The sequence below is a fragment of the Cyrtonyx montezumae genome, unplaced genomic scaffold (genome assembly GCF_038088225.1).
Source record: "Cyrtonyx montezumae isolate F1298 unplaced genomic scaffold, pur_monq_1.0 scaffold_15, whole genome shotgun sequence".
NCBI classification, from domain to species: domain Eukaryota; kingdom Metazoa; phylum Chordata; class Aves; order Galliformes; family Odontophoridae; genus Cyrtonyx; species Cyrtonyx montezumae.
Genome location: NW_027071881.1, coordinates 2,011,147 through 2,027,339, shown reverse-complemented (window position 1 = coordinate 2,027,339; position 16,193 = coordinate 2,011,147). Strand labels below are relative to the sequence as shown.

The following is a 16,193-nucleotide window of genomic DNA, read 5'->3' as shown; positions in this document are numbered from 1 at the left end:
AAATCGGGGCTCAGGTTCAGCTGTCTGGGATGAGACTCCCTTCATGAATCAGCTGTCTGGAGTTTGCCAAGGGTGTGGATACCACCACTAAGAAGGGTGTGTAGGTTGCAAAGTTTTTGTATGTACTTTCTATAATTATAAATTGGATCAACTTTACAATGGATAGTAATGTATTCAGGTGCTCTCATGCCAACATTCAAAAGGTAATTCTCTTTTTTCTCATCAAAACATTATTTCATTGATGCTGGAGCCAGAAGAAGCCACTAATTGTGTTGTTCTGCAGTGGAGAAGTCACACGAGTCCTGGTGGGAGGAATTAAAGAAGACATACAGCTGAAAGTGGTTCCAAAATTCCTAAGTATTTTTCCTGTAACGGGCAAACTTTAAATGTCCAAGGCTGATACATTTCATCTGAAGTGAAGTAGCTGGATAAAATGGGATTCAGATTAGAGGTCTACCTTGCAATCTTTTGTCCAGACTAAGGTAATTTGTGTAAAATGGGACTTTTATGTGAATAATCCATAATTTTAGCTTTTGAGAAACCAGAGCTGAAACTTCTTGGACCATCTCTGTTTCAGAGTCATACCTTACACTGAATCACTGTGGGTAATGGTGAGGAATTGCTAAGCAGACGGTGATGTTAACCAATTTGTGAGGTGCTATATATAAAATTCCTTGGCAAGGAGCTCCATACAGCACGCTACATGCAGGCAAAGTCAGAGATCAGAAAGAAAAAAGTGAAATTCTTCCTCTTAGTTTCTTTGTGACTCTGCCTGTCTCCATTTCATCAATTAGAAAATTGCCCATTTATTCCCTGTCTGTGTCTCCTTTCATCTAGGAGATGTTTTTTTCTCCTTTTTTCTTGGAAGCAAAGGTCTAATTGTATAGCTAAAATATCATTTTTGCCCTTTCCAAGGCTGTCAGTTTGTCATTGGTGGATAGATGGACAAGAATATTGTAAATGTCAGTGTGAACATGGCTGAGGTCTGGGTTTTCCCTCATTTTCTTCAGATTTCTTTTCAGCAGACAGATGAGCAGAATCACTTTGTTCAGTGCTGGTGTTTCAGCAGTGCCGACTCCTTTGGTGGCAATGATAAATGGATCCAAGATATGAAATAGCTGTTCCAGCAAAGTCCATTGAGCAGAATAGAGAACAATGCCCTCCTCAGTGTCATTGTACACGATATATTCAATGATTGCCATTTTTTTCCGCAAAAGAATGTGTTCAATCAGCAAGGTACATAGAAATCCATAGTGTTGCTTCAGCCTGAATGAGCTGGTGAGGTGGCACAGACCTTTACTCAGCTTGATTTGGACCAGACTATCTCAAGCTATTTAAATGGGCTCAAATTAGAGCTGTAACCTCATAGGATGTCTGATTGTGGAAACGTGGCACTGCATCAGGCTCCTTCTGCGGGTGCGATGGGGATGTGCTGTGCATGTTAACTTGGGCTCTCCCCAGCTGGGCTGGGGGGTTTGGGAGGTGCAGTGTGGCCCAGTGCTCAGTTCTCCTTTTCTTCCACAAAACACAGCAATAATTAAACCTTCAAAGGGAATTGGAGAGTTATTTTTTTCCCACTTCCCAGTTTACCAGGCTGCAGATATATTTGTGTGTAGTTCACATCTCACGGGGAATGCCTTACTCTTTCACAACAGTGTAGGATAGCAGTAATGTAGAAGGTTTGATCTAGGGGAGAAAGAGGAGCTTTCTTTCTGTCTGGTGCAAGGAGTCTATGAGGCTTTGTGTTCCCTCCTCACCTTGAGCTGATTTTAGGAACAACAATTTGAATTTTGACTGCAGTGTATATATGAAAATGCGAGTTTGTGGGTTACCGATTCCAATTAGTGCTCCTCAACACCAGGTTGCAAAAAAACAGCACAAAATAAACACTTGAACGCTGAACCACTGTGTTTCAAGCAGCCTGCATGCTTCAGTTGTTAAAGGTATTTGAACAATTTAAGTGATCACGTTGGCCACTCTGACCTGATCTCGTTACTGCTACTGATTGTATAGAAATGAGCAGCAGCCTTAATGCTTCCATACACCCTATAACAGTCTGTGGAGCTGGTTATGAGTCAGCCTTGCGTGTCCCAGGCTGTGGGGTGGGCTCGTAGTGCTGTAAATCCTCATGGAGGATTGCAGAGGCACAGAGTGCCCATTCCAGGGGCTCCTTCCCAGCGGGGCCCATCAAGCTGCGTTCTGGAAAGCTCTCACAGCATTTTGTGCCATGCCCATTTGTAATCTTGGCCATAAAGGAGAGCTGTGGGTGCTTGGCAGTTTTGCTCATCTGGCTTTCATCTCGGTGCCTGAATAAGAGCGGTTGGTTGGATTTTCGGTAACATGGGCCAGCGTTGGGAAATGGGGCTCTGGGCTTTTTGCAGAGCCGGTCCTAGATGCCTGCCACCAATCTCTGCTCACAGCAGTGCAGTGAGAGAGCTGAGTGGACTGAGCATCAGGGGAAGGAGCCCGTGCTTGTTAGGTGTAAAAGCGCCTGCAGATTCCTCGCCCTGATTTATTGCATTGAAGCTAATGGCAGTTATCCAATAATCAGGCCATCTCTGAGTGATATGTTGTATTCCCAGTTATTTGCAGAATACTCAGGTGCAACCAAGCTACGGCTTCCTGAAACAAGGCTGGAAGCTGATCTTTTTGTGAGAGGCAGAAAATATTGAAACTCAGCCTAGAGTAGAAGGCCAGCACAATGTATCTGCATCACTTAATTACAAAATGCCTGGTGCATAACGTTTGAGTGGGACTTGTTCTTGGGAACATCTCCCACCTGCAGCAGACCTGACATGTGGGAATTATCTTCAGAGCTCATTGAACACCTGTCCAAACTGGAAAGCACAGTTTGGAGGAATTTTAGAACGCTGGAAAAGCAGAACTGCTTCTGCTCTATACCTCTACTATATTCCATTAACGTGCCCTCGTTAAATGAGTTGTCTCAGTTGTCATCTGGTACATGCAGACATAGGGTCAGGCTCAGTGTGATATCCATGGCCATTACCTTTGTGTTTGGTCATGGCAAATCTTCAGATGAGGTTTCTTTCTGGAAATGTTGGAGTGTTGGAATCCTTAAAATACTAGATGTTTCTGAACTGTTCACAGAATAAAGGTGAATTGACTATTAATACAGTGAAATCTGCCAGCTAACAGAACTAGTAGCTAAGCTGCAAGGGATTGACAGGGCAAAGGGAAATGGCTTCAGACTAAAATAGGGGAGGTTTAGTTTGGATATAAGGGAGAATTTTTTTTACAGTAAGGGCAGTGAGGCACTGACCCAGGTTGCACAGACAGGTGGTGGCACCACATCCCTGCAGTCGGCCAAGGTCAGGCTGGGGGAGCTCTGAGCACTGATGGAGCTGTGGGTGTCCCTGTGCACTGCAGTGAGGTGGGATAGATGGCATTTAAGGATCCCTTCCAACTAAACTATTCTGTAACTGTGTAGCAAGCTAAATCAAGATGAAGACAACATGGTTCTCCTACTTCACTGTATAGCAGTGTGCTTCTGCTCTGAGAAGCTCAAAACACTTAAATCATTTTATTTTTTCTGTGGCCTTGGGAGGCAGAGGGCTGCTGGAGTAGTTGAAGTAGTGAGCAGAGCTGATCAACTCCTCAGAAGTGTCCAGTGGTTCTGAATGATCGGTCCAGTGGTTCTGAATGAACCAATGCTTGTCACCTTGGATTTGCAGGGCCTGTTCCCCAGGAGTGGTTAGCAGCAGGATGGCAGCACCTTGTGCTTTAGCACCCTGGGGAAGAAAATGTAGCACATTCAGAGCAAGGACCAGTGGGAAATGTGGGTGTAAGGGAAAAGCCCAGCGTGCTTGTACAGCAAACCAGCCTCCAGCATGGGAGGAACACACAATTCTCTCATTCACAGCTTCCAGCCTGTGCAGCAAACCTTCTCTTTTCCTCTGGTCTTTTTGGACTTACCCTGGCACATAAATTGTCGGGTTGTTTTCTGTGAAGCAGAGAGGAAATCCATGTGTTTAATCCTTGGGGAAAGCTCAGCTTTCGTGGCTGTGCAGAGCATCCATATGAATGCCTGCATACGAGCACACACGTATATATACACCACACAAAAACACAGCCTGACTGCAGTGCATAAAGCCTTTTCCTCCCATCCTTCCTTTTTTCCTTTTGTGCAGCACGTCCATAAAATTCTGCTGTTGGAGCAGTGCTGCAGGGCTGCGGGTCCCCACTCCTCGCGCCCCAACAGACCCTCTTTATGAGTGAAATAGATGCCTTGTGTGTGCAGGGCTCCTGGCATTTCACAGAGCGTAGCTGGAGCCAGGCTAGGCAAACGTTCGGAGCTGTTTGCTGAGTGCATTTATTGCTTTTGCATAATTTATGAGCTGGAGGGGTTTGACCATCATTCGTGTCTGCCAGAGGCTGGCACTGAGGGCTCTGGAGGACGGAGCTGTAAATTGGATGGAGCGCTCCTGCTGAGCTCCCAGCAAAGTCCTCGGGTCAGTGTGGGAATTCAATAGCAGGAGTGGAACGGTTTTTGCAGAGCGCCATGTGGGCCTCCGTGCAACAGAGGCTTTTTTGGCAGCCACGGCGACTGGCCAAATCGCGGAGCTGTCAGTCACCGGTGTGTTGCAGAGGGAGCCCGAGTGGTTTTAATCGGCTTGGCATCCGTGCTGCTTCCATAATGGACACCAGTAGGTCTCAGTCCTTCGCCATATGCTTAACTCTGGAGACAAGGTGCTTGTGGGTATAGCAGTAATTATTTGATGCAGAATTAAGCGGACCTTGAAATTAGAACTGGACTGTCAGAAAGCAGGAGGTTTAACACTTTGATGGAAATAACTTCCCAGCGACGCTGCTCTCGGCACATCCATGCAGATGTGGGTAGCCGTGCTGCTGGCAAATTCAGATGTCACTGCTGGCACGGGTTCTTGTGCCCAAGCACCTCCATGCTGCGGAACACACAGAACCCTGAGCTCTTTCCGAGCTCAGCAGTCAGGAAAGGCTTAGAGCATGGCAGAGGAGAGAGTACTTAAACCTGACAGAAATGGTGTGGAAAGGAGTGACTACAGAGTGCTGTGGCAGCAGGTTTCTCACAAGACACGTGTGCCCCAGCAGCAGAAGCCCAGGATATGGCAAAGCCCTCTGAACCCTTCGGGGAGCATACAATCATTCTTCCTTATGTATGCTATTGACCCTTTGTCCTTTTGGATTCAAGCGTTACAATCAGGACAAGTATTGGATGAGGTGGGGAGAGGACAGGAGCAAATGGAGGAATTGGTTCTGGGCTCCTTGCTTCGAAAATACATGAGTCGTGTCACCTCAGGGCTTTATAATGCATCCTAACGCATGGAGCACACAGCTTACATAGGGGCCCAGAGCCACTGGATGCTTCTGGCTGTAACCGAGCTGTGGATGGAGGTGCTGTAGCCATCTTGTCAAGCGGAAAGGAGGGAATGGGCTTAAGTTGCAACAGGGGAGGTTCATGTTGGGTATTAAGAGAATCCATCCTTGGAAACAGGGAGGTGGTCAGTGGGTAGTGTTGATGGTGGAGGGATGGTTGCACTGCATGATCTTAGAGGTCTCTTTCAAGACCTTTAATGATGCTGTGATTCTATGAAGACCTGAATTTTGTCAGTGACTGTATAGTAAAGGTGGTAAGTGGGAATTCTTTGTGATCTGCTGTGATTTTCATGGATGGAAGTCCATGCCTATTTTTGCTTATCTGTAAATGTCAACCTTTGCTTTGCCTGTGCTTACCCTCATCCGAAGTCCCATAAATGTGGTCATGATGAAGTCCATAAAAAACATAACCAGGAATGTGCAGTTTTCCTTTTGTCAGTTAAGTACTCTCTCCCTCATAAACCTGATCTCTGCACAAGGATTTCCCATTTTAAGCTAAACCTGTCTCGTATCTTCATGTTCCATCTCATGTTTTTCTTACCAGAGTGTTTAGGTTTCAACTAGTACTGTATAAGTCATTTCAGTTATTAAGTAAATGTCATTTCCATTTATTTTGGAATGATCTGGAAGGCGATGGTGATTTTATCTATTTTTTGCTTCATTTTAAATTAGTTGAAGAACATCTCTGAGAAAAAGAAAAAAAAAGAACTATTTAAGCTCATAGCTTTAATTTGTCAGGATGTAGTTAATTGGTGTGGAGAAGGTACCTTCTCTGCCTCTGTACCAATGAAGAGGAGGAAAAAGCCAACGAAGGAGAAAAGTTATAATTAAAGAACATAAAGAAGGCTTGCTTTGTACAAATCAAACACGTATATTGTGGGTGTGCTCGGCTGTGTCTGTTCACGTCCCGCTGTATAGTTAACCTTTGGAATTCACAACGTGCAACTAATTTCAGAGCTATTTGGTTGCCTCATGAAAATAGTTACAGATGCACTAGATAAGATGCAAGCATGCAAAGGGCTTAACTCACTTCAGCTCAAGGTTGCTAGGCCTCAGTGCAGGAAAGCCCAGTTCTGCAGTTTTGTGACCTTGTGCTTTCCTTCGAAATGTTTGCCAAAAATTAAGCATTGGCAATTGATCATTGGCAAGACCCACCAGTGTCACCATTCAGCGTTTTAGAGCGTTGTGTTTGCTGCTTTACCTGAGCTCCTTCGGAATTACAGAGCGCATTGATGAGTCAGTTCCCTGGGCACACTGTTCTTTCTGCTGGGATCTACTTGGATGCCTTAATGCAACATATGTAAGTGACGATGTGGGGTGTGCCCTCTAAGTCATCCTGGAGTGAAATGGTAGCCCTGGAAGCACTTCTCTGCTGCGAAGGGCAAAGCTGAGCCCTCTCAATGCCATCCTATCCAAGAAGCCACTTCTGGGGGAGCAGTGTGAGAAATACCACCCACCAGAAGAGAACACTGCTGCCCTCTATGCTGTTTTTCTTCTTCTCTGATTCAGTTCTAGGGTCTAAATTTGTTCATGCACCATCAACTCCTATGTATGTGAATTAAGCTAACACGGGGTATTGCAACTGTCTTTTGTTGTTTTCCATGCTGATTTTTTTTTTCACAATTCAAACCTTCAAATTGTAGTCTTCAACAACAGTGTGTGGAAAGATTCCCTACCATACAGGAACTGAGCTATTTTGTAAAGGTACCAAATGTGACACTATAGGACTTAAGGGTGTGTCCTGATTATACTAATAATCTTCCTGCTCTTGCTGCAGCAAGTTTCTCTGACCTGTTCTTCTTTCCTTTTTGTGTTTCAGTGCGACAGCGACAGTGATCAAGAAGAAAAGGTAGGAAAGGGAATGTGTATGGGAGCAAAAATATTTTGTTGGATTTTTTGGATTCATTTATTCCTAATGATTTATTGTTTATCAAGGGTTTATTTTTGCACTGATCCAAAGGAACACTATACAAAGAAGCAGCTTCATTCCCATTAATTTGATTTTTGAATAGACCTCCAAGGGAAGAGTATTCTAATGACTATTCTAGAGGCTACAGAGTTGACCCTTGAGCACAGTGATGCTATGTGTGGGTTGTATGTGAGCACTAGCCTGTCTACCCACCCTTCCTAAGGCTACATTTTCCCTTAGGAAGTTCTAACAGTTTAATAGTGCAGCTGATGGTGTTGGTAACCCTCACATCTGCACTTTTCAACAGTTGCTTAACCACACATTTGCCTGTTTTGCTTCTCTGCAGGCATGGGTCTTAAAACTCAAGTTGAAGTGCTAGGGCTGACATATAAATGTGTATTTATGTATATACGTATATTTAGAAACAACATTTGGAATCTATACATTTCACCAAGTGACACAACTTGCTGATAATTATCGCATTAACTGTGGGTTTATAAGTTGGAAATGAAAGAATGTCATGCTGAAAAAGAATCAAGCACTGGTCTCAAACACTGTTTATTATTTTGAAGGCATGTAGTCATTGTAGTCATGAAGAACTATTATTCATGCTGTTGCATTTTTTTAGTCTTATTTTGTATGTTGTGAACAGATTTTTATGCTGCAAACTAACAACTACCTTTCTTCTTCGTTAAAAATGAAATAATCACTGCAGGAAAACTCGTCTAATTTCTCCATTTCCAGGTTACATTTTGTGATTTTCATATGTACGTTGGAGCTGTAAGGAGAATTTCAATAATGTCATCAGTTTTTCTCCTCTTTTCCTGGGTAAAATGGGGGGATGGATGTTGGGGAGAGTAAGGTAACATCAGAAAATGTCATAATTGAATTGGTGGGAGCTTCATGAGCGATTCTGTCATCTAGTTTCGAGTCAAGCTGAGAAGCAAGACAAGAGATGGCCATACTAGTATGTGGCTAATATGTCAGAAAGGAATGAATACAGTGTAAAATCCAAAGGAAACACTGAATACTGGACTCTGCTTTCCTGAATTTAATCAGCTCTGTACAGGATTTATGTTGCAGTAAGCCCAGGAAATTTTCAAACTATTCTATATACAATTGCCAAAGCTTTGCCCTTCAGCTTTCAGTAATTTCCCAAGTAGAGATTTTTTTCCTCATGTTTCTTAATAATTTTCTAACTGTGTTAAAGAACCACTGTTTACTTTGAACTGCAGTGATTTCCCTTTCATAAGAGAACTAATCACTGGAGTTAATCAGTGTGACAACAGAAAGGGGAGGTTTTGTTGGGTTTTTGCACAGAATATTAACCTGCACTTTTAGATATGAATTTTTAATGTGTTGCCATTACATTCCATCCTGTGAAGTGATTATTCATTTTCAGGATGTTCCTTATGCAGTACGAGATGATAAACTGAATCTCAGCTTCCATGTTTATGGCACCCAGAACTACAAGTGTAATTTCCTGCTGCCTTCAGAGCCAACCTCTGTCAACATATTTCTCCCTTACAGTGCTCCTATGTAAAAGGCAATGGGCGGCTTTGGGGTGGTGGTGGTTCAAGGGTGAGGGCTGCGTTTGAAGGGGACTACAGACCATACTTCACATCCCATTTCATCTCTGAGATCTATATTTGCTCTTCCCTCCTAATGAAATGAGACTAAGCGCCAATCTGAGCATCCCTGGTATTGTAGTGCTTTTCAAGCCCCAGAACCAGACCCGGCGTTGAGTTGGGCTCAAGCCCAGTTCTGGAAGATGACTGCTTACCCCAGTGTGCACATTCATCGTGCGCTGCAACGCAGGCAGAGATCTCAGGCCTTGTGCTGCTGTTAATTTGAATTCAGCATATGCAGCCTGTTATAAAATGCGAGACATCATCATTTGAGCAGGTCAAGCATATTCAGATGAAGACAAATGGTGCTTATTTGATTTTCTTAAAATCAGGAAATGAAAAAAGTGCTCTCTGGAGAAATCATGTTCTGCCTGACTTAGATGATAGACCAAGGCATGTACCCCAGATAAGAACAGGCGCTCGTCTCACGGTTTTTATCTCTGAAGGACGGTCGGGACTGTCAGCTCGCTGACATGTGCATTATCCATGTCATTTTAAACAAAGTGACCTGTAGAAAAGTGCACTCTGCCGTGACATGATAATGGGCTGTTGGATGACAGGTAAAGTACACACTGTAAAGGAGGCTGTGCGTTATTCCTTTGTTTAACTGACAAGTAGAAACTTCTTTTCTCCAGACAGGCAGGATCTTTTAGATCTCTTTCAATAGGAACTGGAAGATTTTGATTTGCTGCTTTAAATAAAATAACATTTTTAGGACCAAAAATTCCCATGAGCTCAGTGCATGGGGAGAAGTGAGGGTGCCCAGCCTCTGTGCCAGGGGCTGATTGTTTCCCAAGGAGTGCTCAGCATCCTCAGCTCTCATCAACCAAGGAGCTGGGGATGGGGATGCACAGCAGATGGAGACGTTTTAAGAACCTCGACCCAAATGTCTTACATCACTGTGAGGGCATCAGCCTCCAACTGTGGAGCTATTCTTGTAGCAGACTGCCAAATTGTGCTGCCTTGGTCCCACTTCCGTGTGTTCTGAGGGCTGTGGAGGTAGCTTGCCCCTCCAACATCTGTCCTGAGATGAGGGAGCAGCTTTGTTTTAGGACTAGACCATGCAGACTTCAGTATCAGATGCGTTGCCGCAGGTGAACTCAGTATGCACTGTTTGGAATTAAGGAGTGGAAATCCTTCTTCTCCGTTCAGATTTTTGGGGGCAAACCCACACTGATCCTTCAGTGTGCCTGGGCAATCAAAGATCCACCAGAGCAGAGGTAACACAACGTGTAAGAGCAAGTGTGTGCATATTTCTGCTAGAAACAGCAAGTTCTGGAATGCAGGAAGGCCCATGCCTTTGGATGGGGATGTGTGATGGAGGAAGAGGGCTGACAAGAATCAGCTCAAAGATGACCTTCAGCAAAGTAGGAGAATCCAGGATGGAGCAGGAGCTGGGAAGAGAGGAGCAGATGGGTGGAAAGTGGTGACAGAGGAGGAAAGTGATGTCTTCTTGGCTGTTAGCATTTTTTTCCCCCTATTTGAATATGTATCTATCTGACTGCATAAATCATTGTTGATACCTGATCTCTATTAGGTGGTGGCTGTGCCTCCTCTCCGTCTTCCCTGGCCTTTAATTGGGAGCCAACAGACAGAGTCACTTTCTGTCTCTGTCTGCCCTCAAATGAGACATTTCTCTGGAGGTTTCTCTGGAAGAAGAAACAAGGATATTTAATTGAAAATGATACAGCTCTGCTTAGCAGTACTGTAGCTAAGGCTGTGTCAGCATCTCAATTTTAAATGACATGTTTTGGGTAGATAATTTATCTATTTATATAGATTGAAGTTCCTTCATTCCTGTTTGGCACCCGACACTGGGTTAGAGCATTCAAGGTATGCATTCTGCCCTGCTGTTGCTAAAAATCCCGAAGAGGTGGCAAGAATGTGGAGGGAGAGAGTATTTGGAGGACTGGCATCAGAATGCAAAGCACTAACGCTGAGGGAGATGTCATTTTCCATCCTGGGATCCTTTCAGCGAGTGCCGCTGGGATTTCTGACTGCGTCTGAGAAAGTATGGATCCCAGGGGAGCTTAGATTTTCTCCATTAAAAAGTCTGTCAGTCTCACTCTTTGAGCAGGTCTCCAGAGCTGTTAATCTAAAATTAGGGCAAGCTATTGCACAGCTGACAAATCCAAGTGCAACTGTATTAGCTTCTGATTTTGAGATGCAGTCTTAAAAATTATACCTGCGCTAATTAGTACAATATTAAAAACATCGGTGTAAATACAGGGTTCATTTTCTGGAAGTGAAAGGAGGTCCTGGTTTGATACACAGTGCGAACACAGAGATAGGGAGTGGTCAAGATGAGTTACAGAGCAAGATCCTTTTTTATTCACCATCTCTACCATTGTCTCTCCCCACTCCATTTAATTTGTCTGATCTTAAAATTAAGTCTTGAGTGGAGGCACTGCAGTGACTCTCAGTTCATAGGAAAACATTTCACTGGTCACAAGGCTGCTTTGCAGTATACACAGGGATGCTTGAGGAAGGAGGAAAAGAGGCATGCTACTGGCTTTACCCAACTTTGGTAGGGCGTGTGACTTACAAATTGATGCAGCTGATGATGTAATTTCATGTATAAAGCATGTAATTCCATAGCACCCAACCAGTTCTCCTTTGGTGATGTTCCTGAATCCCATTTCTTTACATCTCCAGCCCCAGCACTACCAAGTGCATTGACATGAGCTCTGTTTGAGTGGGCTTTGCTTAAGGAGCTAAGAGAAGAGAGGGTGGTCCAGCTCATGGCTAAATGTGCAGAACACTTGTGTTTGTAGTAGGGAAGGGTGATAGTGCTCACTCCAGCTGGAAGAGGATTGGGCTGAGTGGGTTTTGTACTGGGCAGACTTAGTGGCTGTGCTCCCAAGTGCAGTTGTAAGCACCACGTGAGCAATGAACAAACCATTGGAAGAATGGTATTTCTTGCATCTGAATGTTTTTGATTGCAAAAACTAATGCATTTGACAGTGTGCAAAATGGCTACAAACCTAAGGCTACGACCTGGAAAATGTAAATCACACTGGTCTGTGGAAATGGTTATTTGTGTACATCTGTAACACACAAAGGCCTTCAGACCCTATGTACGTTTCTGAAGTGGAATTGGTCAATTATTTTGTGTACATGCTTTGGAAAGAGATTTTGGAGCAGAATTTTGGCAGATTGTCCCCCAATTTGGTGTGTAGATTGTATTCCACTGGTTGGCGGTCAAATATCCCCATACAGGTCTCTATATATTGGTGTGTGTGTAGTTTTCTAGATAGTGTGCTTCTGGCTAAGTTAAAAAACAAACATTTTTCATCACAGCTTTACAAACTCAACTAGATAAGTAATTACAAATACTGATGAGCCTTCTTTACACCGTACCTTTCAGTCCCTCTAAATGAAAGCGCCCAAACTTCATACCAACCTGCTTCCTCCCTGCCCTCCAGCTCAAGCATCCCACCCAGCTGTGTCTCTGCTTGCCAAACTGCGTGTCCTTCCCAGCACCCAACCATGGGCAGGGCACAGAACAGCAAATCCCTTTCTTCCTAAATAAAAAGAGCCCAAAGCAGCCCAACTATAAACCGCGCTCAAAAACATAAGGCTAAGGTAAATAGCACAAGGCTGCCTTCTGCAGATTCTGTTACTGGAAATAGAAACTCTATCACAAATGGATTAAATAATAATGAATTTGCTTTATGCCATCGGTGTGTATAGATGAGTGTAATTCACTCTCCTGTGGACTGTTGCTTCATTACAGCTTTTTTTAGCAGGATGCCTAGAAACAAAACTGCTTCAGGGACTTTTTCCTCTTGCTTCTGGAGTAGGCAAAGTTTGGGTAGCATTTTGAAATAGCATCTTCCCAGCCTGTGCCAGAGGTGTAGCAGAGAGGCAGCAGACCCAGGGCTTGGTGCCCACCATGGTCGTAGTAACTGTCTATAAATGCAATATGTTTTTTTTTAGTTTACATTCTGGAGTATAAATAATATATAATAATTTTCCTGGTCTGGAATGTTCTGATCATAGAGGGAGCAGTCAGCATTTGTCGTGCTGTTGAAAGAAGGGAAAATGATCAGAGCTCATGCACTCATCCCATTCTCTACTCTCTTCAGCTCTGGAAGCAGGTATTTGATACCAGAGGTGGTTTCTAGAGGAACAGCTCAAAATATAAACTGTGCACTCTCCAATCTAGCGAGAGAGTCTGAGAAATAAGCGTGTGGCCTTGGGTGTATGGGTATGTATGGGTACAGCACGAGGAGAGGAAGGGGCTTGGTGTGGCTCTGGCTGTTCTGCCCCCTCACAACCAATGCAGGCACACTGCTTCCCAGAGGGAGAGAGAAGTATATCTGATAACACGAGCTGGAAAAACTCCTCGGATAGTGGGTACCAAGATGTTTAACAAATAAGGCTCCATGGGGAAACAGTGGCTGAGAACCCAATTTTAAGCAATTACTTCGGGTCATGGGATACTGGTATCTTACTGTTTGCCATGTATTTATTTTGGCTAAGGATAGGATTAGAGAAATAGTTTCTCAGTATTATTCTTAAAACTGTTTCTGCAAAGCCAGGATGTTTCCCATCAGGGAGATTTATACTGCATATTTGCACAGGTGTTGTCTTTTTAGCTCTGGAAAACGCAGCACCTTAAACTTGCCCCAAGGGTGAAAGATCACCTAGATTTTATATGCTAGCAACACTCAGGCAATCATGAAGTATTTCTTACTGTTTAAGGCCCATTAGGAGAAAAGATAAGGATCCTTTTTATTCATTTGATGTGCCACATTGAGGGTCCCTACAGCGAGAGCGGCAGTAAAACCAGAGCCAGTTGTGAAAGATGCTGTGTTGGGCACCAAGGGGAGCAAGCTGTAGGCTGGGATGTGCTCTTGGTGCCTGTTCCCTGTAGCCCATGTTTGTCCTGTCCTTTGTCATTGCTGTCACTCGGCAGCGTGCTGTCACAGGACCGTATCGCTCCCCCTACCCCTTCTCCATCCCAGCTCTCCCCCTCCCCCCCGCCCCCCTCCTCCCACCCTTTTTTTTTTTTTTTTGTACCCATTTCGTGTAGAAAATTTGTATTTACTTTGGGAGTGTAATTTGTTCCTCATGGATAATGTGACCCTTAGCGGAGCTGGATCATGGGTTAGTTGAAGTGATATTTTCCGCTAATGGTAGTCGTACATCATTGCTGTCAGCTCGGGTTAGGAGGCAAGCACATTACAGCTCCATTTTACCTCTGCAGGCATCTGGGATTATTTGCCATAACTGAGTATGACATGACCGCACTACAGAGTGCATTAAAATTTTACTAGCTTCTCCAGCAAGTTCCTTGGCTCCAGCCTGCCTCCAGGCAGCAGTAATGATGGATACCTCTAAGGTCCTGACTTCCTGCACCAAGGATGCTCAATGTCAATGGCCCAAACAGGTTTTGCTCTCCCCAGGGTTTTTGACCACCTTCTGGCAGCTGAGCAAGCCATTGTTGGCTGTAGCCCAGAGGGTGGCATGGATGCCCCCGCCGCTGCTGCCAGGCTCAGCGCTGGGACACTGTCACGTCAGTGTCTTACAGCACTGCTCAACCTCCAGGTTCAGAAAAGCGGCGTTTGTAATCTGTCTTCCGTAGGCAGAAATAAAGTCGTTGTTTGAAAATTGAAAGAGCAAAAGTATCCAGGAGCGTCAAGAGGCATGAGTGCACTGAAGGTGTGAGCACGGAACGGGCGCGTGCTATGGCACGTAGCAGCCTGTCGTATGCATGCACACTTGAAGTGGAGGTTGTACTGATGCATTCACATTACACTCCGTTTTTATGCTTTACGTGAGTGTATGTAGTGTGCTGGTATATATATACAGCTGCAGCAGTATATACAGTGTATGCACAGTGTCTGCACAGAAATGTAGATTTTTCTTAATATATTTATATACACACATGCATACCATGAAAATCATACTCATTATATATGTTGAACCTGATCTGGTTATGTAGATGTACATTATTTGCAACGTGTCAGTTTTTATGTATTAGCATTCAAAACTAGAGGTGCAGCTCTACACATAAGTGCCTTAGGGAAACCTAGGCATGAGATTAAATAGAATATAGTAGTATTTTTAAATGCTTATTGAAAAAGCACAATATATACTCCAAGATAAATTTGTTGCAACCTCCTAGTGGTTTTATGAAATCTACAATACACACGTGCACTGCCCACAAGCTCTCCTCCCCACAGCAGCACTAATAACTATGATTCTCACAGCCCAAAGGTACGCAATTACATCGAGTGTTTCTGTAAGGTATGGAGGTGTTGGGAGTTTGAAACCTGAAGTTGTGCTCTTCGGTCCTCATTTCGTGTGGCTTTTGGCAGGTGGAAGGAGAATGAGCAAGGTTGTTTTTGTTTGTTTCGCTTTTGTCTTTTGGAGCGTTTAACTGCATATATATTCACAGGGAGGTGATAGTGCTTATCAGCTCATGCTTCTTGGTATAAGCTGATGGATGCCTGCTTTCCAGCTGTCCTCGAGTCTTTTTTCTTCCCATGTTAAATCATTATGTGTTAGGTGCACTCCGCTTTTTCTGCTGTTTCGCATAGGGCAGAGTTTTGGGCTGTGCTACTGATAGAGACAATTTGATGTTTTGTTTCGGTACAATGCGTTCCTGGCAGTAAATCTTCCTATCTTTATTGCAAAACTTAGAGCCAAACTTCCCAGGGCCCAGGAGCTTTATCTGTGTATAGATGGCAGGAATTGATTCTCTGTGGGGGAGGAGAGAGGAAGAGGAGATTAAAGATTAAAGCTGGCAGTGTGCTCAGCGCAGTGCGAGAAACAGAGGAGACAATTTCAGACATCTCTAAGGATAAGATGCAAATTCCCAAAGCCTTCCTGGCAGCTTAGATCACAATAAGAAAGGCATTCCAAATTATAGATAGTTTTGCTTGTTCACATTTTAGTGTTAGATCTTTTTTAATATGCAGTGAAACTTTTATCAGAGTAGTTTGGTGAAGGCTGTCGGGGAGCGGGGGCAGGGAATGCCAGGCAGGATTTTTCTTTCTGGTGCCACTGATGCAGAAGTGAAATCACAGAATGGTTTTCTGATCTTGCATGTAACCACTTACGTTGTTAAATAAATGAAGAAGGAAGAGCACGGGTGCACACGGGCCTGCAGTGACATGCAGCCTTTGTGAAGGAGCTATTCTGAGTGGTATGGGGTTTCAGTTTAATTTAGATTGTTGCAGCAGAGGTGCTCTTAAGAAATGTGCAAGGTACATGGTTCATTTTGCACCAGCGTCTGTACGCCTTCCACACAAAGATGAGATTGGATACCCTGG

At 44.0% G+C, this 16,193-nt stretch overlaps 1 protein-coding gene across 1 annotated transcript in view; it reads left to right on the top strand.

The window, feature by feature from the left end:
• Positions 1–16,193, top strand: part of AUTS2 (activator of transcription and developmental regulator AUTS2) — a 659,029-nt gene that overhangs the window by 444,703 nt on the left and 198,133 nt on the right. Inside the window, exon 5 of the mRNA XM_065731703.1 lies at positions 7,193–7,222. Within this exon, the coding sequence (XP_065587775.1) occupies positions 7,193–7,222 (30 nt within the window). The remainder of the gene's footprint in view (positions 1–7,192; positions 7,223–16,193) is intronic.